General features: G+C 39.9%; 2 protein-coding genes across 3 annotated transcripts; one reads left to right on the top strand and one right to left on the bottom strand.

Moving 5' to 3' along the window:
• On the bottom strand, nucleotides 1-11386 carry LOC139308231 (erlin-1-like). Its single transcript, XM_070931717.1, has 11 exons — nucleotides 11168-11386; nucleotides 9612-9693; nucleotides 7446-7492; nucleotides 6960-7021; nucleotides 4755-4880; nucleotides 3490-3563; nucleotides 3047-3105; nucleotides 2685-2776; nucleotides 2061-2150; nucleotides 1483-1562; nucleotides 1-887 (listed from the first exon to the last, which is right to left on the bottom strand). The coding sequence occupies exons 1-11, from the start codon at nucleotides 11314-11316 to the stop codon at nucleotides 705-707; spliced, it is 1044 nt and encodes a 347-aa protein (XP_070787818.1). The 5' UTR covers nucleotides 11317-11386; the 3' UTR covers nucleotides 1-704.
• An 80-nt stretch (nucleotides 11387-11466) lies between these two features.
• Nucleotides 11467-24911, top strand: CWF19L1 (CWF19 like cell cycle control factor 1). 2 transcript variants are annotated; one of them, XR_011600370.1, is made up of 14 exons: nucleotides 11467-11532; nucleotides 12525-12609; nucleotides 13826-13904; nucleotides 14834-14935; nucleotides 16288-16502; nucleotides 17363-17481; nucleotides 18458-18542; nucleotides 19346-19486; nucleotides 20263-20374; nucleotides 21107-21186; nucleotides 21724-21933; nucleotides 22434-22553; nucleotides 23231-23389; nucleotides 23904-23981. XR_011600370.1 is itself a non-coding variant. In XM_070943215.1 (14 exons), the coding sequence occupies exons 1-14, from the start codon at nucleotides 11507-11509 to the stop codon at nucleotides 24046-24048; spliced, it is 1617 nt and encodes a 538-aa protein (XP_070799316.1). In that variant the 5' UTR covers nucleotides 11467-11506; the 3' UTR covers nucleotides 24049-24911. The 2 variants fall into 2 exon arrangements, 1 of the variants encoding a protein (XP_070799316.1); XM_070943215.1 differs by having other exon boundaries at nucleotides 23292-23389; nucleotides 23904-24911.
• Nucleotides 24912-25517: the final 606 nt, after the last annotated feature.

Consider the following 25517-nt stretch of genomic DNA (forward strand, 5'->3'; position numbering starts at 1 on the left):
TATTCCAAATACCATTTGAAATACAAGCCTTTAAAAAAAAAAAGTCTGAAATGATACTTTCCAGTCATGAGATGCATCTTCTTCAGACACATTTGTAAATTCCAAAGCAAAGTTTTCACAGCAAGAACACAATTGAGTTGGAGCCAGAGCCTAAGAAGTAGTCTCAATAGTTTTTATCTTACCAACAAGTGGGACCAAAATTAATTGGGGTACGCAACTCCCCTGGAGTCATACGTTTATCTTATTGAGCTCTTGGTTAATAGCATCAACTTCCAAATTCCAGTAGTAAAATGTATGATTGAGATTATTAAGATCTAGTACATCGGAGCCCCTATGTTACAATTGCTTTCAACGTAGGAACAAGTGCTTCCCCATAAGAGTGAAATAGCCAGGTTCAATTATTTTAATTGCCAACTCTTTTCTAATGATAAACGTTAGCACTTGGATTACTTTAGTTCTTGAAATCCCCAGGAGCCAGCTTCTGGTGTGGAACAGCCAAAAAAAGCCTTTGGATTCTCTTCCTAGCAGGCTCTGGAGAATGACACAAACTCAGTGTAGAACCGTTTATACTGCAAACAAAAAAAAAAAAACAACCCACTAATTCCTTTCCTCTGTTTATCAATAAGGCAGTTTGAGAACAATAACTGCCCTGATTTTGAGCAGTTGATTAATGTTCAGATCAAGGAGGCTAGATGGCATGAGCGTCAAGTAGCAGTTTCTTGAGCCCTGAGGTGGTGGCCTCCTTTAGAAGTCCTTGCAATCATGTGTTCAAATGCCCAGGAACCTAGAAACAAGTGAGAGGGCAGGCTACTGCCAAAGTAGAGCTTGCTGTTAGTAGCGATTGCTTGGTATTTCATCAGCTCCAGGTAGGCTGGTGTGAGTTTCAGCTGTCAAGGAGAAAAAAAATAATAAATACACCAAGGAAGGTATTCACATTACAAGAATTACCGTCTTTTTCAGAGTATAAGACACCTTTTTCCCCCAAAAAAGAGGGTGAAAATCTGGGTGCATCTTATACTCCGAATGTAACCCCACCCAGCTTCTAAAACGGAGGTTTCAGAGGCTGAAAAAAGCATCAGAAATGAAGCTTTAGAAAAGAAGCCCCCAAACAGAGCTTCAGAGGCTTTTTTTCCAAAGCTGTTTCAGAGGCTTTCAGAGGCAGAAAAAAAAAGCAAGGCACAGACCTCACAACCAAGGAGCTTGTTGCTAAAATTCACCTCTGGGAACAGCTGACTGGGGGGATTCCAGGAGGCTGGTCCACCTGCCAATCAGCTTTTTTTCTTATTTTCCTCCCCAAAAACTAAGGTGCGTCTTATACTCCGAAAAATAAAGTAAGTGCAAACGCAGCAGGCCACTAATAGGGAATGTTTTTACAGCTGTACTTATTTTCTTCCCCAAAAAAGTAGGCATTGCTTATATGTGTCTCATTCCCCCTAAACTTTGGTCAGATTGCTGATTGTAAGCAAGGGAAACTTAACTCACCTTATTTGAGTCAGCTGCTTTTTGGGCAGTGTAGTATTCTGCATCAGCCTTTGCTTTCTGTCTTGCTAAATAAGCAGCATCTGAGAAGGCAGCAGCAAAACCTCTTTTAGCCAGTTTTAAGCCATCAAGTCACCTGTCTGTTTCTTCAAGTTACCAAAATAAACCTTTCTAAACCTCTGCAACATAGCCCACTGTGAAATACATGAAGTCTAAGCATGTTTCTTTTTGGCCTCCAAGAACGAATTCAGAATAGAAGACAAAAAAACAACAACCAGGGAAGACTTTTGAGGAAGGCTGAAGTATGGGACGGGGTGTGTGGAATGTAATGACAGGAGGAGATTCCATTAAGTCGTATTCCAGTTCCAAAACCCGGCAATGGGGAAGAGAAAGATCAGGGAGAGAATAGAAGAACTAATATTTCCACAAAGGAAACAACATTAATCATTCCTACAAAGCCTTCTAAGCAGCTTGAACCAATCTTTGGAAATCAAGACAACCATCCTCCCATCCTAGTTCCCAGACACTGTGGATCATTGTCTAGAGATTGGCAAGAGATATAGAGCGGAGCACATAGCTACCTTCAAGCTCAGAAATTCGTTTCTCTGTCAACGTCTCCATGACCTTCTGTTGGATCTGTATCTTTGCCACTTGAGCAATTTTCTCTGCTTCTGCAATTGAAAAGCATTCACAGTTAAGCACAAGAACTGCACAGGCTGTGACAACAATCAAGTGTGCCAATGCCCCAAGTTTATTCAACTTTCCTGAAGCTCACAAGAAACGATTTGTGGTCTGGCGCGCACACAGTTAAATCCCTACAAGTCCGGGAGAGTAACGTACGGCACATCCTTGCTCTTAACTTACTTTCCTTCTCTTAAAGACTCCATTACAGCAAAGGTACACAAGCAAATGCATGAAACTAACCAATGGCCAAAGTAGTTCAACCTCAACATTTTTAATTTGGAGTATTGCGGCACACAAGGTAGGGATGGAGGGCTATTGGCATATTGAAGGCTCCTCAAAATTATGCCACAATTCTGGCCATTTAGCTACTATTTTCAATACCTGCCAGACAGAAGATCCATGGTTCAACTATTATGCTTGTCAGTTTCCACACTCAGATTTTCTTCAACCAAAAGAGAATACTTAGCCCAGAGGCAGTCAAGTGAGGAGGGGAGGGGGAACAGTTGAGCAAAGCTCATTACCTATGACTGCCTTCCTCCTTTCCGTTTCAGCCTCCTTTTCCACCACTTTCTGCTTCTGCGTAGCTATCAAGAGTTTAGTCTTCTCTGCTTCCCTGCAAAGCAGAAAACGAATCGGCTTCTTGAACTGCCTACCTGGAAGGTCATCTCTATGAAATTATCTCTATCATCAGCACAAGAATAGAGCTTTACGAAAGTTTCAGCTTAACTCATGAGAAATTCAGATGAAGACTCGGAAGCCAGAGATGGAGACTATTATGCTATTACATCCACATCCTGCTTTATAAATACCCCAGAGGCATCTAGCAGAAGTAGAATGCTGGACGTGCCTCTGATCTGATCCAGGAGGGTGTTCTTATACTCACACGAGTTCAAAATTTCTTCTGATTGCTTCAGGGATTTTGGGCTTTGTCACACGCACTGCCTGTGCAGAAACAATCAAATGGTCTTGATTAAACAATATCCGTGTAGCATTTCCCAAGCACAAGTTCTATACCAGTGTTTCTCAAACTCGGCAGCTTTAAGATGGATGAACGTCACCTCTCAGGATTCCCCCAGTCAGCCATGCGACTTATGACCATTCATTTAGCGGCCGTTCAAAGTTACAACAGCACTGAAAAGTTACCTACAACAAGTTCTTGCACTTACAACATCCTGATTTGAGCGCTTGGCAATCGTCACAAATTTACAATGGTTGCCGCATCTCATGGTCACGTGATCACCATTTGCGACCTTCCCGGGCAGTGTTCTGTTTCAATCTCTTTCCATCACCCACACAGCTATACAACAGGCAAGTGATAGGTAGTACCTGGATGGTAAGGCCTGGTGCCATGGTATTCAGATCTTGTTGTAGTGCCAGCTTCAGGTTTTCATCGATCTGGTCTGGTACAAGAAAACACAAACTAATGAGTAAATTTGGTAAATTAACCAAACAGAGACACTTATGCCAGAGCTCAAAAAAAAATTCTGTCAGCACTACCCATGGCAATGCTATCTATTCAGCTAGAGAAGGGACTGGGATTAAATAGCTACTACTCTTTTAGCCAAGGTACATGAAAGAAGAATGTAGGGCATATCTAGGTGGTTCCATTCCAGGCTAACCACTGCAGATATTTTATTTATTAAATTAATATGTCACCCATCTCTCCATCAAGCAACTCTAAGTGGCTTGGATCAAGCTAAAAATGGGAATACAAAACATTAAAATAATAAATATTACCAAAAATATCTAAGGAAGGAGCACTATACAGCAGGCTGGAGATAAAATCTTCTCTTATACTATAATAATAAAATTGTAAATAACAAAACCTTCCACAAAACATGTTTTACATAGGTTTAATGACAACTTGCTGGGGTCAGTCTCCCCCCTAGCTGCACACACACCTCTCTACACTCAGGTTGCACTGGCCACTGGTCACATCCTCGCAAGCCCTCCTTGACCTATGCCATGTATCTCACACACACCTCATGCCCTTCCCAACCCTCCCCATGCATCCCTCTTTCTCTCTCCTATCCAGCAGCAGCCACTTACCTGCCTACCGGCCTGGAACTTATAACTTTCTCCCCGCTTCCCCACTGGTTGTGGGAAGCTGACAGAAAGTTGCTTTGCTTAATAATCATGGGATTCAGTTAATGACGACGATCAAGATTGTCACGACTAAACCATTTTTTGCTTAAGACTTATTGTTGTTGTTAGCCGCCTAGAGTAGCCCCATGACATTTGAGTAGTCCCAAATTAATTTACAACTGCTTTGCTTAGCAATGGAAATTCCAGTCCTACCGTAACTGCTATCATAGGTCAAGGACTACCCACGTGTGGAAAAGCCCATCCTCCATTGTGAAATACATAAAATAGACAAAAGCATTCCAAAAGCCATCCTCCAATAGAACCCTGTGTCTATGCAAAACCTCTTACCATGGATAACAAGGTCTGGTCTGTATTTACCAATCACAAAATATGTGAAACTGCAGGTAATGAAATCACCAATAATGAGGATTGCTGGGAAACAATGTGTCCCAAATGTCAAAGACTCTCTGTGGGAAAGAGTGGAGCCAAAACACAGTGAGACTTACCAAAGAGCTCAATGTACACCTCCTGCAGGGTATGGACGCTGCAAAACTGGTTGAGTTCATGATGGATCTTATTGAAGATGAGCGCCTTGTCATAATCGGCAGTATAATTCCTCACAACGTCATAAACTAGGAAAGGGAATACCAATTTGCTTATCAATGATGTGAACCCCCCCCCTCAATCACAAAGCGATTCTATGCCGCTGATACAACACAATTACAACACCAAGTCAAAATAACAACTAAAATTAGAAAAAGGCAACCGGTGAAAGAACATATGGCACATGTCAAGGAGGATTGCATTTTATTCCAAAAATTACCATCAGGGAGTAGCTCCTCCTACTCTACCCTGGGACCTGTTGAGAGCGCCAGGTTTTACAGAAGGGCAATGAGATGAGGGGCACATAATCTCAGGGTGTCACCTAGATTCCACAAAATTAGGAAGCCAAGACCTGGAGTGAACCAAGTCATTCGGAATCCAATCCACCAAAATGGTTCCTTGGCTAACCACATCTTGAGCCACAAAAGACTCCTCACAGATATTCTTTGAGATATTCTTCCTACCTCTCAAATCTCACAAGAGTTTGGGTTCCCTTAAAAAAGGTTGATGGGTAGGATTCTCCAGAAAAATATCCATGCCTTTATTTTTTGCGATATAGACCTAAGCTTGCACATGTATTTGGTAGGACTCATTCTTCATTCTCCCATTTTAGCACTCTAAATATCTGTTCTGATGCTTTACCTCCTCAGAAAACCAAGGAAGAGTATAAAATCACTCAAGTGCCATTCTGTGCAAGGCACTGATGTACCTTCATTTCAGAAAGCAATTAAAATCCAACTACTAGAGACTCAAGGAATTCCTCAAATGCCCTCTGGAAAACAGGCAACACCAGGCACTGGGGGCAGTGCAATTTGATAATCCCATCTGCAGAAAGAGAGGGGGGAATAGCTGCACCAGAGAGTGGTTTAGCTATGACAAGGAACAAATGCAAACCCACTTCAGATCATGTCACCTCTGCTCCAAGACAAAAAACAGATCCAATATGTAACATTGTGAGTCAGGTCCTCAATCATCTAGGACAGGCCACAAACTTCCAAGCCAATTTAGGTTGAAATTCTCCAGAACGATCAGTCTAGGGAAAATTTAATCACCATCCTGGCAGTGACATTAAGCAGTTCAGGCAAAGAACCTGCTAGGCAGCAAGAGAGTCTGGTGTTCCAGCAGCAATCTCACCTGCTCCCTTATACTGCACCCAACTGTACATTTCCAAGTAAGGAACAACACTGTGTGTTCAATCAGATTTGGTAATTGCCACTACAATGACTCTCTCATGGATGAGGAAGGATTTATTATAGGCCAGCCTGACATTAAATAGAAATAACCAAAGCCCAGAGACACTAAGGAACTGGTGACCTGAAATTTGGGCTCAGAACTAGGATGCAGATGTGGGGAAAGGGAGCTCAGTGTAAGAAACAAAACCTCTTTTTCTTAGAAATGGTCCATTCCCTCTCTCAACACATCTCCCTCTGCACACTGCCATCAAAATCCTCCTGCAATTCCCACAAACACACAATATACGACAGTAAAATGCCTGAATCCAATCTGGTGCCCTCCAGCAATCCAGCAATCTTTATGAATCAACTGTCATATCAAACAATAACAAGCCAACTATGTCAGCGTCTCAGACATAGAAAAGGCTGACACAGAAAAGGGAGGATGAAGTTTGAACTTTTGCCTGCTAAATCCCTTTGAAGTTTCAATTTCTTTGGAGATGAAGAGGGGAGGGGGAACATTCCTGTGAACTGCAGGAAAAGAAATCAGGAGAGTGACTTGGAAGATAGCCAATGAGAAGCAGAGAATTGGGGATCGGAAAGGGAGGGATTGGGGGGCAAAGGTCAGTACTGACCATGCAGAGTCATGATCCGGTTGCCGTACTCGAATAAAGAGAAAATTCCCTTAAAGATTGGCAGTTTGGAAAGTCATTTATTTTGAGATAGCACCGAAGCTAGACAAACTATAGTTGAACGTATCCTCCTTTTAGGAGCAATAAACTGCATAGCTTCTGCTCCTATTTCTACATGTACTTGCCTACCTTCTATCTTCCCACCACTGATCTTGCTTTGAAGCTCCCTTCCCAAACTTGAAGCACCCCAAGAGTTCTCTTTCCTCTAAGCGTTTGTTTTCTGTTAAAGGAAAAAGGAAAATACCTGCATATGGTGCCAGCATATTCATCACCTCAATTCGGTCAATATAGATCATGACACCACCACTGCAAGAAGATAAGGAGAAAGCTCTTCCTTCATTGCATATACATATTTGCATGGTTAAAAACTATCCACTGTGTGCTTTTCTGGCAACGTCTTTGGAAACAATACACTCAGTTCACAAAATCAGGATTATAAACTATGTTCCTCCAGGATTATAAACTATGGTCCTCCAATTTTTGCAGAGTTTTTGTTTATCTTTGCGAGATTGGTCTTCAGAGGAAGGCTGAAACCTCTAATCCCTCAGAACTGTTCAGTAAGAAGGCTGCATTATAAAAATTACTTCCCTTTCTTCCATTTTTACCAAAAAAGAAGATTTAACACATTCTACTCTTCCACCCTGTGACTCAACCATTCTACTACACATCTTAATGGTGTATTTCTCAACTAGACCAGAAACACAATACAAACCACAAAACAACCACATACCTTGTCCCACATGGCACATTTTTCACTTCATCTGTCTGCAATGTTGTCTGGAAAAAAAAATAAAACAAAATTGATCAGCAAAGACATTGCAGAATGTAACATTTACTAATCTAACAATTATTATTGACATTCTGGAAACAAACTAAATTTCAGGAACATTCTGCTCTTTTTCTGAGAAACAACTTCAAAAACTTCAGTCCCACAGAGTTACAAGTGCTCCAACCACCACCTCCAATATCCAGGAGGAATTGCAGTTCATTTTTGGCATGAGATTGAGATCAAGAAACTGGAATAATGCAATTAAAAAAAATATTATTATTTTTAAATTGCATTAATATTTTTTCCCATAGAATAAGAGACAGGAAAGGACAGGAAAGGACAGAAATTTAAAGTTTAAAAATTAATGACTTCTGACCTTCTTTTCACCAGATAATTACAACCTTCCTATAGGTAATCATCCACAATGGAGCCTACCCATTACTCCCATATGTTGTGACGGTTGTGTTGTGGCCCGTCAGCGGCCTGTGCGGATTGTAGCTGATTCTGACAGCGAGGAGGCTGGTGTGCTGCGCCAGCAGCCTGTGCAGCTGGCACTCGAGTCAGACAATGAGGAGGCTGGAGAAGATGTGGTGCCAGAGGCAGGGATTCAGGCAGGGCCTTCAGAACCTCCAGAAGCTCCTTTAAGTGAAGAGGACGAAGAGGAGGAGCCTCTTCTCGATGCACGGGTGCGCAGAGCTGCCAAAAGGCAGGAGTGGCTCCTCAGGAGGAGGTCTCCTCGAGAGTAAGGCTTGGGGCTAATTGGCCACTCCCTTAGCCTATTTAAGGAGGACCGCCGATTGAAGCTATTTGTAGGGAACAACTTTAGTTCATTCTACTTCGTGTCTGGATTTATTTATTTATTTATGTATTGGTTCGATTTATATGCCGCCCTTGTCCAGAGACTCAGGGCGGCTTACAATGCGTTAAGCAATAGCCTTCATACTTTTGTATATACCTGCTTAATAGGGATTTCGCCCCCCCCCCTCCTAAGCAGTGTTCTTTCTTATACAAAGTCAGCTTATTGCCCCCACAATCTGGGTCCTCATTTTACCTACCTCAAAAGGATGGAAGGTTGAGTCAACCTTGAGCCTGGTGAGATTTGAACTTACAGTAATTGTAGGCAGCTGGTGCTATTTAACAGCACTTTAGTCTGCTGCACCACCAAGGCTCTTAAGGATTCTCTGAAAATTGCTTCTGGGCTTTCTGCCAACCTTAGTAAGATTGTGATTACTTTATCTTTGATTTCTTGTAGGCTGTTAAGAAAGTTTATTAACAACCTTTGTTTGGAAAAGACTGAGTTATTTTAGTAAATTTAAGTTTTGTACAGACTTTGAGTGTGCTGTGCTCTTTGGAGTCCGTGCTGCGGCAGAACAGGTTGTAAAACAGTCATCATGTGACCAACTCAATTTTAGGAACTTTTTCTGGGGATCCTAAGTTAAGCAAATGTGGCAGTCATAAAGCAAACACAGTGGTTGTAAAACTATTGCCCCAGTCCTTACATGAACCAATGGTTCACTAAGGCTATGATTTTGCTGAAAACCGGCAGTCAGATTTTTTTAGCAAAACCATTGCAAAACATGGTCATGTGACCGCAGGACACTGCATAAGGCCATAAATGAGGCTGTGTTGCCAAACTCCTGTCAGAACTTTGAATCAGGGTCATGAGTTCCTTTCTTTGGGTCAGTTGTAACTTCATAGTAACTGATCATAAATCAAGATATCACTCCTCCCTCTTAGATGTTATACAAGTTCCTTCAACCGAACATTTAATCCAGGGAAACAGGGTAATTGCTAATAAGGAACTTGCTAAATTGCTATTTTGTTCTTCCTTCTTTTCTTCAATCCTTCTTTTTTATCTTCAAGCAATTAGCAAGATCAAGCATGCAAATGAGAGGTATAAGCTTATTTATAAGTATTTATCTGTACTGCAACATTAGCCATTACCTATTTCTAGTAACATATTAACCTGAGGTGGATTTTTAGTAGTGACAGGATACAACAGGAAGTATCAAAACAGTAATTATATTCTGCCCTGATGCTATCTGTATGAAAGACAAAGGCAGTCCTTTTATCATCAAGCTGTTTTCCCTCCCTCTGCTGTTTCCCATCCAAGGCAGTTACACAAACCTGTACTGTTCTGTAAGTTGTGAGAATTGGGATCATGATGTGATAGCCTGGTCTGCTCAGGGTAGAGAGCAGTGCACCTCCCCTATAATAAATTATATACAAAAAGAAAGCAAATAAGCATGAATTGAGGTCAGAGAGGACAACGTTCTTATAAAACAAAACCCACAGCAAACATTAATTTCATCTGTCCAACTCGTTTTCCTAATACCATACTCCAGTGGTTCAGAACAGAATAACAGAGTTGGAAGGAACCTTGGAAGTCTTCCAATCCACACCACTGCTCAAGCAGAAGACCTTATACCCGTGATGGCGAACCTATGGCACGCGTGCCAGAGGTGGCACACAGAGCCCTCTCTGTGGGCACGTGCACCATTGCCAGCTGCTTTTGTGGTTTCCAGCGCGCCAGCTATTCCCCTGGTTTATTGGCAGATAGGCTGAAGATAAAGGGGCAAATTTACAGGCACAGAATATTTACAAGTTGCCTTGTGCATTTAGCCAACTTAGTCTGGCTCTAGGCCTCTTCAGGAGTAGAGCAAAATCAAGAGATGAGAGCGCCAATGTTGTTTCACACCTTTTCAGGAACAAAACAGGACAAGCCGCCCTTTATTTCTGAGAAGTGTTGCTGGGTGGAGCCCTGTTTGTTCTAAGACAGTTTCCCAACCTTAGCCATTTTAAGGTGTGTGAACTTCAACGCCCAGAACACTTCCTATTTTGGGAATTGAAGTCCGCACATCTTAAAACGGTTAAGATTAGGAAATACTTATCTAGGACAACTTTTTTTTCCATCTGGGACCATACCCAGGTATTTGAGATCACAACACTACATTTGGGTTCATGCATCATGCCAAGTTACCATAAGTTTTGTCAACTATGGATCAACAAGGCTGTGAAACCAACCAATGGAAGTTGCTTAAAAAGTACAATTAAGCAAACCAGGACACACCCAGCCTCTGAATCACCACGGCCAGGTTGGTATCAGAAGTTGTAGTCCCAACACCACCTGGAGAACTAAAGCTTTTGCTCACTCAGAAGAAAGTTTCAAATCAGGACAGACGGTTGAGTAGATAGTCCTCAACTTGCAAGAGTTCATTTAGTGACCGTTTGAAGTTACAGCGGCACTGAAAAAGGTAACCCATTACTATTTTCCATCCCCGTGGTCACGTGATTTACATTTGGATGCTTGACCACTGGTTCATATTTTATGACGGTTGCAGTCATATGATCCCCTTTTGCAACCTTCCAACAAGCAAAGACGGTGGAGAAGCCAGATTCACTGAACAACAACTGCATTACTAATTTAAAGCGATTCATTTAGCAAACATGGCAAGAAAAATCGTAAAAAGGGGGCACAACTCACTCAGCACATTTCTCACTCAGCAACATAAATTTTGGGCTCAATCGTGGTCGTAAGTCGAGAACTGCCTGTATTGCCAGAGCCAGGCTGCAACCACGCTCTCTACTCAGGGGTTTCTATCATCTGCCCGGGGAAGGAAGGCAGCTTCTCAGGATAAGAGGTTAGTTAGAGCCACAAGAGGGATCCCGTCGCCCGGACTCACCTGTAGTAGACAGCCAGGTGTCCCTCCTCCACCTTGTGGACCGAGACCCAGAGCAGCAGCGACAGCAACAGGCCAGCCGTCACTGCTATTGACACCGCCGGTCCCCGTCTCCGGCTCCTGGTCGGAACCTCGCCGCCGCTTCCAGGCATCCTCCCGCCGCTCACACCCCGCTGCCACCACGGCCACCACCACCACGACGTCGCCGCCTCTCCTGCCGCTGCATGTAACAGAACGGGACGGACTCTCCCCGCCTCCTTCGCGTTTCCGGCGGAGCATTTTGCCTGTTGCACGGGGGCGAGAAGGCGGCCGGAAGTGCTTTTGCGAGGCGCCGCCGTCGTGATGGCGCCGGAGAAGCCTTTGCGCCTGTGAGGAAAAGGGCGAGGGGAAGAAGGCTGGCCAAAGAAAGCCCCTTTTATTTTATTAAAATGGGGTTGCGGGGGATCTGGGCAGGATAAAACCCAAGCTCCTGGTCTTAATGGGAGTGTTAAAAAAAAGGCCGCAAAGGACTGAGCTTTACTTCCTTTCTCTAGAATCCACGGGTCGCTTGGAAGGGGGGAAGTTTATTTTTTATTTATTTATTTTGTCAAGCATGTGTAAGATGACAGATATAAGTATAAACGTGATTATGAATACATGAAATGGATACGAATAAAATGGGGACATAGGACAGGGACGGAAGGCACGTTGGTGCACTTATGCAGGCCCCTTACAGACCTCTTAGGAATGGGGTGAGGTCAACAGTAGACGGTTAAAGTTTTGGGGGTTTGGGGAAGTAACCACAGAATCAGGTATTGCATTCCAGGCATTGTTTAAAATATAGTTTCAAAGCAGCGTTTCTGATCTGGGGATCAAAAGAGCCCAGGTTTGCATAAGTGCACCAGTGGGCCTACCATCCCTGTCCTAATATTCCTTTTTACTTACTCTCTTCATGTATTCAAATTACGTTTATACTTTTACCTGTTATCTTATATATGCTTGACAAACAAACTTATGATTATGGTCTCCATTTGGTGCTTGAAAACGGGACTTTAAATTAATCTTGGCTGCTTCAAAAACCAGACAAGCTAAGTGGTGAATGGTGTGATTCTGGAGCAATAATAACCACCCCTGACATATCACTTCATTTGAAGTTATTAAAGATGGAGGAGCCCCACACTTTGCTTGGGCTCTGGCTACCTGGGAATGAAGATGTTTCCTGAGTTCTCTGGCTCACATCACTGCATTTCTTCAAAATAGTCACTTAAGAACTCCTTTTGTCAGTAATTTTGTAGATTATTTTATCCCCAGGGTGTTCTGCCATAGTTTGTTGATTCAGGGGCTTTTTCTCTGCTTGAGACATGCTCATTTCTCTCTCTAGGTTGGCCTGTGGAGATGTAGAAGGAAAATTTGGAGCTTTATATTCCAGAGTTCAAGCTGTTCAGAAGAAAAGTGGAGCATTTGATGTAAGTTTGTCTACATAGAATAACGTCCTAAAGCACTGAAGCTTCAGAATGAAAATACTCCTATCTTATATAGTCCTTCCAGTCTGTCTCAGTATCTGCCAAATGAGGAATCAGTTCATTGTTTATGTCAGCACTGGGTTTTCTTCTTTTTCCAAACAATCACCATTTTGTTTATTTCACCTTCTAAAAAATCTGAGAAGCTGCATAGAGGAGATGGAACACTAATGGAATTATATGGCAAGATACAGTTCCAAACTTGACATTTCAATGTAGCTAATCAAAACTACGTGCTACAATATATCATATTGATAATTTTATGATACTGCACAGGGCTATTTGTATCATTTCAACAGATTAAACTTTTTAATCCACTCACTAGCCCAAATTCTCTAGGTGAATTACAACTGATTTAAAGCATCATTATGATAAAACAATGAAAATAATGCACCACTTTTTTAAAAAATGAGCAGAATGCATTATGGAGAAACTACACAAAAGTATATTAAAGCTACCCTTGTTGAGCTAAATGTCTATGGAGATTCTCAGTCATCCAGGTCATGGATGTCCCAAAGGTGCTTTTTCAAGAGACAACTGGAGTTTCTGGTTTTTCTTTTGAAATCGTTTTGCTTCTTATCCAAGAAGCTTCTCGCTGAAGAAGCTTCCTGGATGAGAAGTGAAACATTTTCAAAAGAAAAATCAGAAACTCCAGTTGCCTCATGAAAAAGCATCTTTGGGACTACCTTGTTGAATTCATCACCTTTGTTTCTGCTTTGAAGGAATATTTCATGTCACCTCAATATTGTGTTCATTTTTATACTTTTTAATTATTTCATCCCAAAAATTTGTTGTCCATATAGATTTTTTAAGACATTACCTTAGCTGAACTCTTAAGCTTAAAATTAGCTTATTGTGCCTCTTTAGCTGAAATTGCTAAGGTGAAATTTTTATATTTTTCCTAAAGGGAAAAATATTGAAATAAGTAAATATGCACCGTAGCTCTTTACTTTTTTAAAATTCAACTGTATAGTACTGATAAATACCTACTATGCTTATATGCCCTTCTTGAAATAGCTAGGGATGCCATTGTGGTATCCCAGATTGAACAGGCAAATTTATAGCTTGGGAAGCATTTTAAAGATGAGGTATTTTCACCTTGATGCATCTCCTTTGGTTATTCCAATCAGTGTTATAAAAATTGTATGAAATGTTCTTACAGTTCATTGTGTGTGTGGGAAACTTCTTTGGCTCTGCTCAAGATTCAGAATGGAAAGATTATCAAACAGGAGCAAAAAAAGGTAAGCAAAGTTACTGTTCAGTAACCTGTTGGCCTTTGCAACTGACAATTGTGTTATAGAATCCTTTTCACAAATATGTCACTGCAGCTTAGACCTCATTTTTACTTACTATGTCTGGGCTGTACCACTTGAGGAAATTGGCTTGCTGACAGTTCTATAACAAATGAAAATTCTTCCCATAGGAAGTTTGACAAAGAGAAATATTGATATTTGTATACATACCAAAGCCAGTTCAGATAAATTCTTAACATTTCTATAAGGTACTTTGTCCCACTTTTTTGAACCAAAATATTTCTCTTCTATTCCCTACACCCACTGATACTTTGATCACAAATTAAATGGGTATACTGCTGATTTCCAGATCAAAATAAACATCTTATTACTCTATTGTAACATGTATCACATAACATTCTACATGTATAACTACAATTTTTGTTATTAATCTACTTATTCAGAAGCTCATAGAACATCTATGACCTCAAAAGTATAAATGTTTCAAATTAATTCAGACAAAATTGTGACTGTCAGATACACAGAGAAATAAAACAGCAGATTGCTGCACCTGCTAGAAATGAAACATCAGTTGATTTCTGTGCTCCAGGAAAAATAGCACAAACCCTTTTAAGTTAGAAGTCATATAAGTTTGTACTGAACAGTACAATACAGTACTTATATATTTCTGTTGTGTTACTGTTCAAAAATACAAAGAGGATGCTTTTAAGTAGCAGATAACAGGGAAAATCCTCACTATCATTTGCATGAAGCACAGATTCTTCCTCAGAACATACTGGAATAGCAAAGAATTTCTTAAATTTAAAATAAATGTCACAAAATAAAACTTTGACTTAAATCATTTTGCTCATACTAAGTAGAATGCATTTCTGTTGTTGTTTTCTTTAATTGTACTCTTGGGGAGGGGGGTTCTTTAGCCCCTATACAGACATACGTGTTGGGTGCCAATAATGATGAAACAGTGCGTTGTTTTCCTGATGTCAGCGGATGTGAACTAGCTGAGAACATCACTTATCTAGGTAACCTGGAAGTTTTATTTTTATGAGTTAATTTTGGGGGTATAAATAACTGAAGTTGGAATTTCTGCCTTCTCCAAGATTCTCATATAAGCTTCTTGTGGTGTGGTAGGCATTTGCTAGGCATAGCTGAGCACTGGCTCATATGATTCCCGAGATCAAAGGGCTTCTAAAGCCCCTAGGAGGCAAGAAAGAGCTGATTGCTGCTGAGATTCTGACTATCTTTGACTAACTTCTTCTTTGTTTAATTAAATAATGTCCTTTTTTAAACATCAGAATGTGAATTATCTGAGGTATCCACAATTGTTTCCCTATTCCCCCCAAATGGGGGGAATATATGATATATCTGTTCATTGTAGTTCTGTCTAACTTTTATTTGTAGTTTGGAAAACTGCTGGCATCTGTCCATGCCTTGGCAACTGCAGGAAAGAAAATACATTTTGTTTTGTTTTTTATTTATTCATTCATATTTTACACTTGTCAGTGAAAAACAAAATATACAAATTAATATTAATATTGTTAATACTAAAAAAAGTTTAAAATTATAAAAGGCACAAATAAAATAAAAAGATTAGGCAAAGAGGAGCTGTTAATTACCTAAGATCCATCTCAATATTTGCCAGTCCGTCAGGTTCCCCAAGCCTGCTGACACAGCCAGGTCTGGAGGTACCTCCAGAAAGCTAAAAGGAAAGAGGCCAGCATTACTTCAGGGGAGGAGACATTCTATAAAGTGGGATCCACAGCAAAAAAGGCCCACATGAAATGGGACCCACAACAGGCCCTTTCTGCTGGATGTGGTGGAACAGACAGATGTAATCTGAGAGAGATAGCACTTCAACTGCTTCAGCTCCATGTCATGTAGGGCTTTAAAGGTCAAAACCAGTACCTTTAATTCAATGTGGAAATTGGTATCCAATGCAGCTCATAAAACAGAGGTGTAATGTTTGATTAGCTCCCCTTTTTTCAGTTCAGTATGGAGATGAAAGTAAGACTTAGGTTCATCTAATCTTGCAACTCCAATTCATTCTTAAGAAGAAAAAATGTGATACTTCTTCAATCTTTTCTCTGTTTTGACTTTTTATGTATGCCAAACTGTCACTGAATTTACATATTATGCTAAACCAGAACACAAGAGAATTGAAAATTGTGTGAATCCCTGACACATTCACATGTGTCTTCTAATCAAAGACTGGGCAAGGGGCAGTTCGTATCTTTCAGCACAAAACAGAGATACTACTTTATCAATTAAAATACATAGTTTGGGATTAGGTATTCCTTATATTTGAGTGTACAGTATGTTAAAAGCGTGTTTCCTACAAATTCTCTGGCTGAATCATGTTCCATTATATGCATAGGGCGCAAAGGTGTCTTCAGTGGAGCTTCAGGACTTCAGATTGCTTATCTCAGTGGAGTTGAATCCACAGAAGATCCAGCTCCTGCACATTGTTTTAGTACTAAGGATGTGATTGATCTCAAGACTACCTTGCAATCCACCTCAAAATTCAAAGGTGTGGACATCTTGCTCACCTCTTGTTGGCCCAAGGGGGTAGAGATCTTTGGCAACAGCCCAGTAAGTAGTACATTGGAAATGAAAAGGAATTGTATGATAGGATTTATGTCTTCCACAAAGACTCATAGTCTGCAGGTGGAATGTACCAGATTGGCAGTGAGTATAACTCTGATTTTTAACTTGAACATAGTAGAAAAAGCTGACTGTAAAGAATGACACAATAAAATTTATTAATAATAATAACCTATGGTTAAATAAAAGAATACTAAATACAAATTGGACACAAGAATATAGGAAAACTATTAATGTTCTCACAGGAATTTTTTAAGAGAGGTTTTCCTTCTTGATAAGTCCAGTACCAGCTCTGATGTTGTTTAGAAGAACTGGGAAGACCTGGCTTTTCACCCAGGCTTTGGCAAGGAAGAGTGAGATCCCTCAATATATTGTATTTGCATTTTTATTATTAGATTTTTATTCCATCTATTTGTCCCTCCTCCCCTTCATTGAGTTGGTGTGTGTAAAAATAAAAAAGGCAACCAGCATATGGAATTCTCTTGCCGCCTCTTTTCCTCACAACAAGCCTTTGAACTGGGTTGGAGTAAGAGAGAGTAACTGACCAAAAGTCATCCAACAGGCTTTCTTGCCTAAGGGAATGTGGAACTTATAGCCTCCTGATTTCTAGGATAGCATCTTAATCACTACATCAAACTGGCTTTATCTTTTAAGTATTATTGATCTGAATGTAATTTCTTTTGATTGTTGTGAGCCACCCAGAGTCAGGCAGCAAACCAGTTTAATAAATCATTGTTATTCGATTTAGACCATAGAAGCATTGTTGATATATTTTCTATATATAAATCCACTGTAAACATTAGTAACATTAAATATTTGTGTGTGTGTGTGACTGTTGTTTTTTACAGGGAGATGTGAACTCTTTGAAATGTGGTTCAGGGTTAGTATCTATACTGGCTGCAAGTTTAAAGCCCAGATACCATTTTGCTGGTCTTCAAAAAATCAATTATGAAAGACTTCCTTATAGGTATGTGAATCCTTAGCTAATAACTGCTATACACTATAAACCCATTTCTAAAACTGCAGCAAAATTGTCTCAGTACTTAATGAAGTAAGTTGCATAAATATAAGGCCACGAAAAGAGATAAACTAGATCAAAACAAAGCCCACTACTTGTAGTTCTGTTCTCACAGTGACTACAAGTAGTCCTTGACTTACAATCGCAATTGGGACCAGAATTTCCCTTGCTAAGCAAGGTAGTTGTTAAGTGTTAAGTGCACTTGATTTTATGACTGAGTTTGTCACAATTTTTAAGCAAATTACTGCAAATTGTTAAGTGAATTTTGCAGTCAATAAATTAATCTGGCTTCCCCCATTGGCTTTGCATGTCGGAATCCAGCTGGCAAGTTTGCAAAGGCACTCACAAGACCCCAAGTTGTTACAACTGTCATAAATGCATGCCATTTGCCAAGTGGCTGAATGTTGATCACATGACTGGGAATGCTGAGACAGTTGTAAATGCAAGGACCTGTCATAAGTCACTTTTTCAATGTCATTGTCACTTCACATGGTCACTAAATGAATGGTTGTAAGTTGAAGTGTACCTGTAATTACTTGTAGAAAACCCACAAGCAAGATCAGGACATGACAACACTTTCCAGTCATAACCCAAGAATTTGTCATGTGAAAGCATGCTGCCTCTGATATTGGAGATAATGCATAGTCATTAAATAGTAACTTTTGATAGTCCTGCCCTCCATTCTTAAGAGAGAAGTAATTTCATAAACAACTTTTTATGGAATTAATTAAACTACACGGACAATTTTATGTGGAATTCATGTTGCATATAAACATGTTATACAGACTAAAGTTTCCAAAAGCAAACAGTTTTGTTTTGTTTTGTTTTGTTTTTTAGAGTTGTTGCATCTCTTTTCATCAAGACAGTTGAATATCTTCCAGATCAGGGGATTCTTTCTAAAATCTGTGCAAAATTCTTTCTATAGAAACCATGCTGTTCTTCAGGAAACTGCACAACATGTCAGCAGATTCATCGCCCTGGCCGATGTTGGCAACACTGATAAAAGAAAGGTGAACAGAGACTTTTTTGCCTTTTCATACCTGAACTGAACATAGAAATAACCAGGTTGTATCCAAGCTGATTATATTTCTTGTCCTAAGCAGCATAATTTAATTTTGGCCAAGAAATTTGACTACAATAGTGCTTCCATTAAAGGAAGCCCAAAAGTTGCTTTGCATTTGGTGTTTTGCATTGAAGGACGAGATCCCTCTATAATTGTTAATTTCCTTTTTTTAAACTACTTTATTGGCCTTCGTGTATTTTGTCTCACAAATCACAAAGCCCACCAGTTTATGCAGGAGTACCCAATATACTAGTGCTTCTGAGCATATTGGGATGATAGCCAGTCTCACAAAAAGTTATATGCTTGGCATGGCCTACCAATTCCAACTCCCTTGGCATAGGCAGCTTCCCTTTAGGCCTCTCTTGCGGGTCCCCTACAGTCTTTCCTAATTTCCCTTGTGATCTATCAGTTGCCTCTGCTACTTTGCTACTTTTCTCCTTATGCTGTGATGTGGCTTGCCAATTGCAGTGGTTTGATTCATGACACGTGCTAAGCCAAAACCAAATTGACCATATATGCCTTATGGCAGTTTGCGAATAAGTGTTGCTATTTCAGTTGGTACAATCTGGGGTGTCCTTCCCTTTTGACATTCATGTATGTGTGTCTACTTGTAACTTTATTATGACATACAATTTTCATTTTGGATGGAAAATGCATACTTCGATCCTCTATTCTTAGAAAGTGCTTAAACAGTACCCTGCAGGTTTTCTGCTGTGGCTCTATTCCTTTTTTGTGATTTCTTTCTCTCAGTATCTCTATGCGTTCAGCATTCTTCCAATGAATTCAATGGATCCTGCAGAACTCATCAAGCAGCCACAAGATACCACCGAGAACCCATACCGAAAACCTGGGGATGGAGGAAGTTTTGTATATCAGTTACCAGATGCAAAGGTAGAGGGATTCAGCATTCATATTTTCCAATCTCTTAGACTTGCTGAACTTGTAACATAGTTTTGGATGGTCCGGGATAGCTAAACACTGCCACTGCCTCTGATGAATGGGTTCCAGTTCTGGTATCCTCATAGAAGTGTACAACTTTTTTTAATGAGTCAGGCCTCTTCTGCTGGGCATTTTTAGAACTATGTGACATTTGGAGTAGATCTATGGCTGTAGATCTATCAGAACAAACCAGACACACTTCCCCATTTCTTCTACATAGCACTGATTTTCCTTCCTTTTTTGGTTAGTTGATCCTAGGCAATTTTCCAAATTTCCTTAAAAATTCTGGGTTTATAACATTCCTTAGAACAGTGGTTCTCAACCTTCCTAATGCCGCGACCCTTTAATACAGTTCCTCATGTTGTGGTGACCCCCAACCATAAAATTATTCCTAAAACCATTGAAAATATATGTTTTCCGATTGTCTTAGGTGACCCCTGTGAAAGGGTTGTTCGACCCCCAAAGGGGTCACGACCCACAGGTTGAGAACCACTGCCTTAGAAATAAAAAAGCTACGTTCTTTCTTTTATTTCATACTCATACATGTGTGTGTATGTGCATGCACATACACATAAGTTTATTTTGTATTAGGGACTCCATGTTCCAACTGTTTTTCAAAAAGAGCTTTACTCCAGATGTGTAACATGTCAAGCTGAAATACACATGAAAACAAATCTTTTCTAGTCTTGCCCTCTGCCCTAACAGATAATTTTCTCTTGCTTCTAAAGGAGGAGCCTGCTAGCCAATTTTTTTTCGATTTAAGCAACAAGCCTAAAGGAAAGAAACGACCTATGAAAGGAGAAGAGAGACGTCCACCTAAGCGGTCACCTTTCAAACCCCGTGAGTACCAGACTCATTTATCTTTAAAATATTGAGCAAGAAAAAGCACAGGGCTACAAATTGACGTTGGCTACCTAGCTTTCATTTTTATAAATTAGTGGAGGGGTCATGTTTGTTTTCTTCTAAGAGTAGAATATTTTGGTATTTGTTTTGAAACTGTTCAGGGCGACCAGCAGATTTAATACATTCGCACAACTAAGGTGCTTGGGAAAGTCCAAGAGGACTCGTTCACTGTATTAATAAAAGACTTTGATTTTATTGGTCTTATCATTGATCCGAACAAATTAAGACAAACTCTTGGCTGTACATTGAGAGATACTATCTAGCACAGTGGTTCCCAACGTTTTTTTTGGCCATGCCCCACCTAAGCATCTCTAAAATCCTGATGCCCCCCTCCCCCCGTGACATATAATTCTTACTTTACTCAAAAAATGAACTCTACTCACACTGAGGAAGCCTAAAAGGTCATTAATTTGGTTTAAACAAAGTTCAAATTGCCCCCTTGTGGGGCATGGGCCCCACATTGGGAACCACTGATCTAGCACAACATGCATTAAAGCATTTTCCTTAATGGTGACAGAATAGAGAAAGGAGAGAAAAAGACCCGTTTGACCCATCTTAACCTTCAAGGACCTCTAAAGATCTCCTGTTAAAGATTTAGCAGAAGTCATTGGTGATCTGTTTTAAGTCACTGCTGAGTTTCTGATACCTATTTCCTCTCTGATTTTAAAGCATTGCCAACAGCTGCCTGCTGGTTTTGCCTTGCCAGCCCAGATGTTGAGAAGCATTTAGTAGTGACCATTGGCACTCATGTGAGTATCTATTTTCCAGTGTCTATGCTTTAAAGATGAATTATATATAATACAAGATACTCAAAATATACAGTAGATTTGGACTTGGTTGGTGATGTAGATAGGATATCAGTGGCAGCTCTTTCGAATAGTGTTCATTAATCAGACTGATGTGAAGCAGAGTACTTGTTTTTCATTCCTAAAAGTTATTCATAGTACATGTTTCTCTCACTGTTAAACAGATGTTGACAATCTCTCTTTTTCCACAATTCTTTGGTTATCGTTTGGCAGCATCCTGCACAATCTTTATTGCATTTATTGATAATCCATTTTCTCTCTGGTTCTTTTGTCAATAAAGTGGCATAAAAACTTCTAATAATGATTTTTTAATAGTTTTCTCTGACTGTAAATTTTGTTTCTTTGTGAGTGGAAAGATTAGGACAATATAACATTTCAGAATGTCAGTACTGTTCCTTTCAGTTTAACATTAATAGCATGAAGGGATTGGCTACGGAGTGCTAATGATTCTCACCACTGTTTCTTGGGTTCTTTTTCTAGTGCTATCTTGCCCTTGCCAAAGGGGGCTTGTCACCTGATCATGTCCTTATTTTGCCCATTGGACACTATCAGTCAATGGTCGAACTTGCTTCAGAAGCAGTGGAAGAATTTGAACAGTACAAGTCTGTGCTGAAAAAATTCTTCAAAGCCAAAGGAAAAAGGTGTGTGATTTATGAAAGAAATTATAGGAGTCAACACCTCCAGCTCCAGGTGAGGCACTTCTGTCTTTGCAGGATGTTTTTAATTTAATTTTAATGAAAATTTCTGAATATTTGGGGTATGATTTGATGGTTTTAACAGCACTAAGAATCATGGAATATCCTTCCTTTCTTCAGTATAAACCTTACTTGTACATTCTCTTCATAGATAGTGTTCTGCTTATACCACCATGTTTTTTTGTGGTAGTTTCTATTTGGCTGACCAGAAACAGTATCTGAACAGCATCTGGCTACCACAGAGAGTATAAGTGAGGCAAGAAAACTGAGGGCTTCAGAAGAAAAGCAAGTCCTCAGTACTTCATCTCCCACAGCCAATTTTCTCTTTCACTTTCATAAGTTTAAGACTGCAAGAGAGGCATTTGTCTTTCGTCATGATGATAACCTTTGCTGAGGGCCCTCTTTGGTCCCAATGATGGAGCCCTTAAGTTGCCTTGAATATTGCTTTTTAACTTCCTTTTTTCATTCCTAAGTGCTGTGAAAATATTCTTCTAGGTTGTTCCTGTACCCCAGGCCTGTTGTGTTACTGAAGACATTAAGGAAGCCTTCATAAGTCAAGCAGAGGAACGTCACATTGAGTTGTTAGAGATACCAGAACATTCAGCTCTCAAACAAGTAAGAGTCAAGCATTGCTTCCTTTGTTTATACCAGAAGATTGTTGCAAGGGATTCTGGGAATGCAGGAGTTGGATCTCAGCCTAGCATGTTTTTTTATGTGTCCATTTCCTTTATTTCTAAGCAGATGGCAGGATACTGAGTCAGCAGTTCCAGTGTGTATTTTTATTACATGTTACATACTATCAATGAGTGTTTCCCGTATCAGGCTTCCTCAGTCTGATTGCTTTCTAGTAGCAGGGTCCTCAGTTCCAAATGTTCAGCCACAGCTATTGCCACTGGCTGCTAAATTACAACATCCCTGGCACATGTCCTTCCGTAATTTAACAAACCTTTTTCTCTCACAAAGAGCATCTCTGCCAGCATATTACATCTAAATGTATCCAGAATAACAAATAAAAAATTACCAGCATCACTTTAGTCCCTAAATACTTTAGCACGTATTTGTTGTAACTTGTCAAAAGTTGCCTGCTTAAAAAGCCCAATGAGTTCACAAGAAGGATTACAGCCTTAATTCAGTTTTGTCACAACCTGAATGATGTGAATAAAAAATTTCTTACTGAGCAAAAATCCAACTGCACCAAAACTTTGGCACTTGCTTTCATTTTCCTGGCAGCCTCGTAAACATGCTTCAGAGATCATGTGTGCTCATTTGTTTTTTTTTTTTTATCCAAACAGACTCCTCTTTGGAAGGGAATGGACAAAATATTGCTACATGGAAATGTTTCTTGTCTTTCAGATAATTCAGCCAGGGACACCGTATTTTTATGTTGAGCTTGATAATGGAGAGAAACTCTTCCATCGTATTAGCAAAAACTTCCCCTTGCAGTTTGGAAGGTTAGTTTATTCTACTTATTTAATCTCTCTCTCTTTTTTTTTTTTAGTGTGATTTAAATGGCTATCCAAGTCACTGATTGACTCTGGGCAGTTTACATTTGGATAGACAAATAAAAAACATAGGAAATAAAAGCAAAGTAAATAAACATCCAGAAGCAGAAAAAAGAATAACAAAAAGATTACAGAATAACCAAGACCAACTATTACATAGACCATTCAGAAGCCTTTTGTTCTGGACTTTGCCCATCAAATGGAATGAAAGTGTGTTGTAAAGACAAGCTGTAGCTTCATAGTTACTAACCCCTGTCTTTGTTTTCAGTTGGGATTGCATCACCATTTTTTTTTCCTTTGGCATCCATTCCTTCTTGTTAGGTTTTATTTATCCCTCTGCATGATCCTCAAGTGGAGATCCATCAAGTGGCCTTTGGAATATATGGCTAAGCAGTCTTCAGTATTGGGAACTTGGAGCACGATGATAGAGTAACACTAGTTTGCATTCTGCTGTTTTCCACAGGGAGGTGCTGGCCAGTGAGGCCATCCTTGGCATGCCTGAGCGAGCAGACTGGAGAAGCTGCCAAACAGGACGGGATGAAGAAATCGCTGCAGTCCAAGATTTCCGTCAAGCCTTTGAGCCCTTTGATTTTGCCCAATCGGATTGAGTATTTGAATGGAAGTGGGAAAGCTCTCTTGAAGAACAGATTTCCTTTGAAGCTTCCTGTCAAGCCACAGGAATTTTGCAGGGCTTGGAGTTCACTTTTCCTGCTGGCTAGGTCATGAAGGAATGCCTTTAATCTGACGGGAACCAGTGCTTGAAGTACTGAATATTATTTATTTATGAAATCTTGCTGGTCTACAATTTGGGCCTCATTTTGTCTGCACTTATTGGCCTGTGGCTTCCAGAAGGCCTTCAGAAGAGGCGCTCGCAAAAGATTTTCTTTTGCAGCTGATACCTCTGTTCCAGCCAGTGAGTTTAAGAGCTATGAATCCTCCCAGATTGGGGAAGTAGTTTAAATCCTCTGATATTGAAGGTAGATTTGCAGTGTGCATCACACAGTACCCCAAGTTCTTGTGCTCTGGCAGTAAATGACTGCTATCCAGGTCATGCACTAAAAGAGAAGAATACAATCTTTGAAAGCAGTGGAAGCCTCAACCCTCTGCTATATAAATAGAGGAGGTGGTGAAAAGCTAGTGCTGGTTGCAAGCTGATTGTGCAAAGGGAAAAACATGCACAAGCAGGGTACGTGTTAACAGTGTGTTTTAGGAAAATAAGGGAAGTCAGATGTGCAATGCAGATAAGCAATCACTGCTGATTCAAACTTTCTGTTCAGCCTAAGTTTAGATGTAAGGTGATTGGGCTTTTAAATAACTATATCTGTTGAGAGAGAGAGATTGTGAATCCTAATGTCAAGCAAACTACTGGAGAATGGTTAAAATATTTTAATGGTTGGGTCAAATGAATGTTTTTTATGAGAATGTGTTTTTTTTTAATACGTGAAAAGCAGATAAAATATTTTCCTGTCAACTTTTGGCTAGCGTTATCAGCTGGGAATAAAGTCATCTATATGAGCTCAGTTAAAATTTTCAACAAGTATGTTACTTTTGAGGAAGTGATTATGATTTATGAGGAAATTATAAGATCATATACTATATTACAGTAATAGAGTCATATGGGGTCTGTTTCTTATTGCTTATTTGGAATTTCTCAAATGTGACATACCAGCCTTTTAATTTACTTACATCTTTCTTATTTTTATTTTTTCAATAATTTCCTTGGACACCCTATTCAGCCTAGGAATCCAAATTAAAGTTTCTCCAATAAATGGTGATGTGGCCTTGTAGCATCCAGTGAAGGAACCCTTCTTTCTAATTAATTGGTTTCATTGTTGGACTGTTCCTACTGTTAGAGCATTTTGCTAACATTCAGGCAAAATGGATCTATAGGCATTGGGGGGCGATATGGTCACATTTCAATTAAGATAGAAGTTAAAATGGTCTACTCACTGGTCTTCTCTGTTTCATATACGGCTACAAGACGTGGACAATAGTGCTGAAAGAAGCATACAGGTATTCCTCAACTTATAACAGTTCATTTAGTGACCGTTTGAAGTTACAACAGCACTGAAAAATG

This window comes from Pituophis catenifer, unplaced genomic scaffold (assembly GCF_029215685.1).
Source record: "Pituophis catenifer annectens isolate HBS135680 unplaced genomic scaffold, rPitCat1.0.hap2 SCAF_1, whole genome shotgun sequence".
NCBI lineage: Eukaryota > Metazoa > Chordata > Lepidosauria > Squamata > Colubridae > Pituophis > Pituophis catenifer.

Excerpts from the sequence above, each read along its gene's own strand:
- LOC139308231 (XM_070931717.1), bottom strand. The coding sequence starts at position 11,316 with ATGCCTGGAAGCGGCGGCGAGGTTCCGACCAGGAGCCGGAGACGGGGA. Across the intron at positions 4,881-6,959 it reads TATGCTGGCACCATATGCAG|TTTATGACGTTGTGAGGAAT; the intron begins GTATTTTCCTTT and ends TCCCTTTCCTAG. Across the intron at positions 2,151-2,684 it reads AAGGAGGAAGGCAGTCATAG|AAGCAGAGAAAATTGCTCAA; the intron begins GTAATGAGCTTT and ends TTTCAATTGCAG.
- CWF19L1 (XM_070943215.1), top strand. The coding sequence starts at position 11,507 with ATGGCGCCGGAGAAGCCTTTGCGCCT. Across the intron at positions 12,610-13,825 it reads AGAAAAGTGGAGCATTTGAT|TTCATTGTGTGTGTGGGAAA; the intron begins GTAAGTTTGTCT and ends ATGTTCTTACAG. Across the intron at positions 19,487-20,262 it reads ATCAGTTACCAGATGCAAAG|GAGGAGCCTGCTAGCCAATT; the intron begins GTAGAGGGATTC and ends TTGCTTCTAAAG.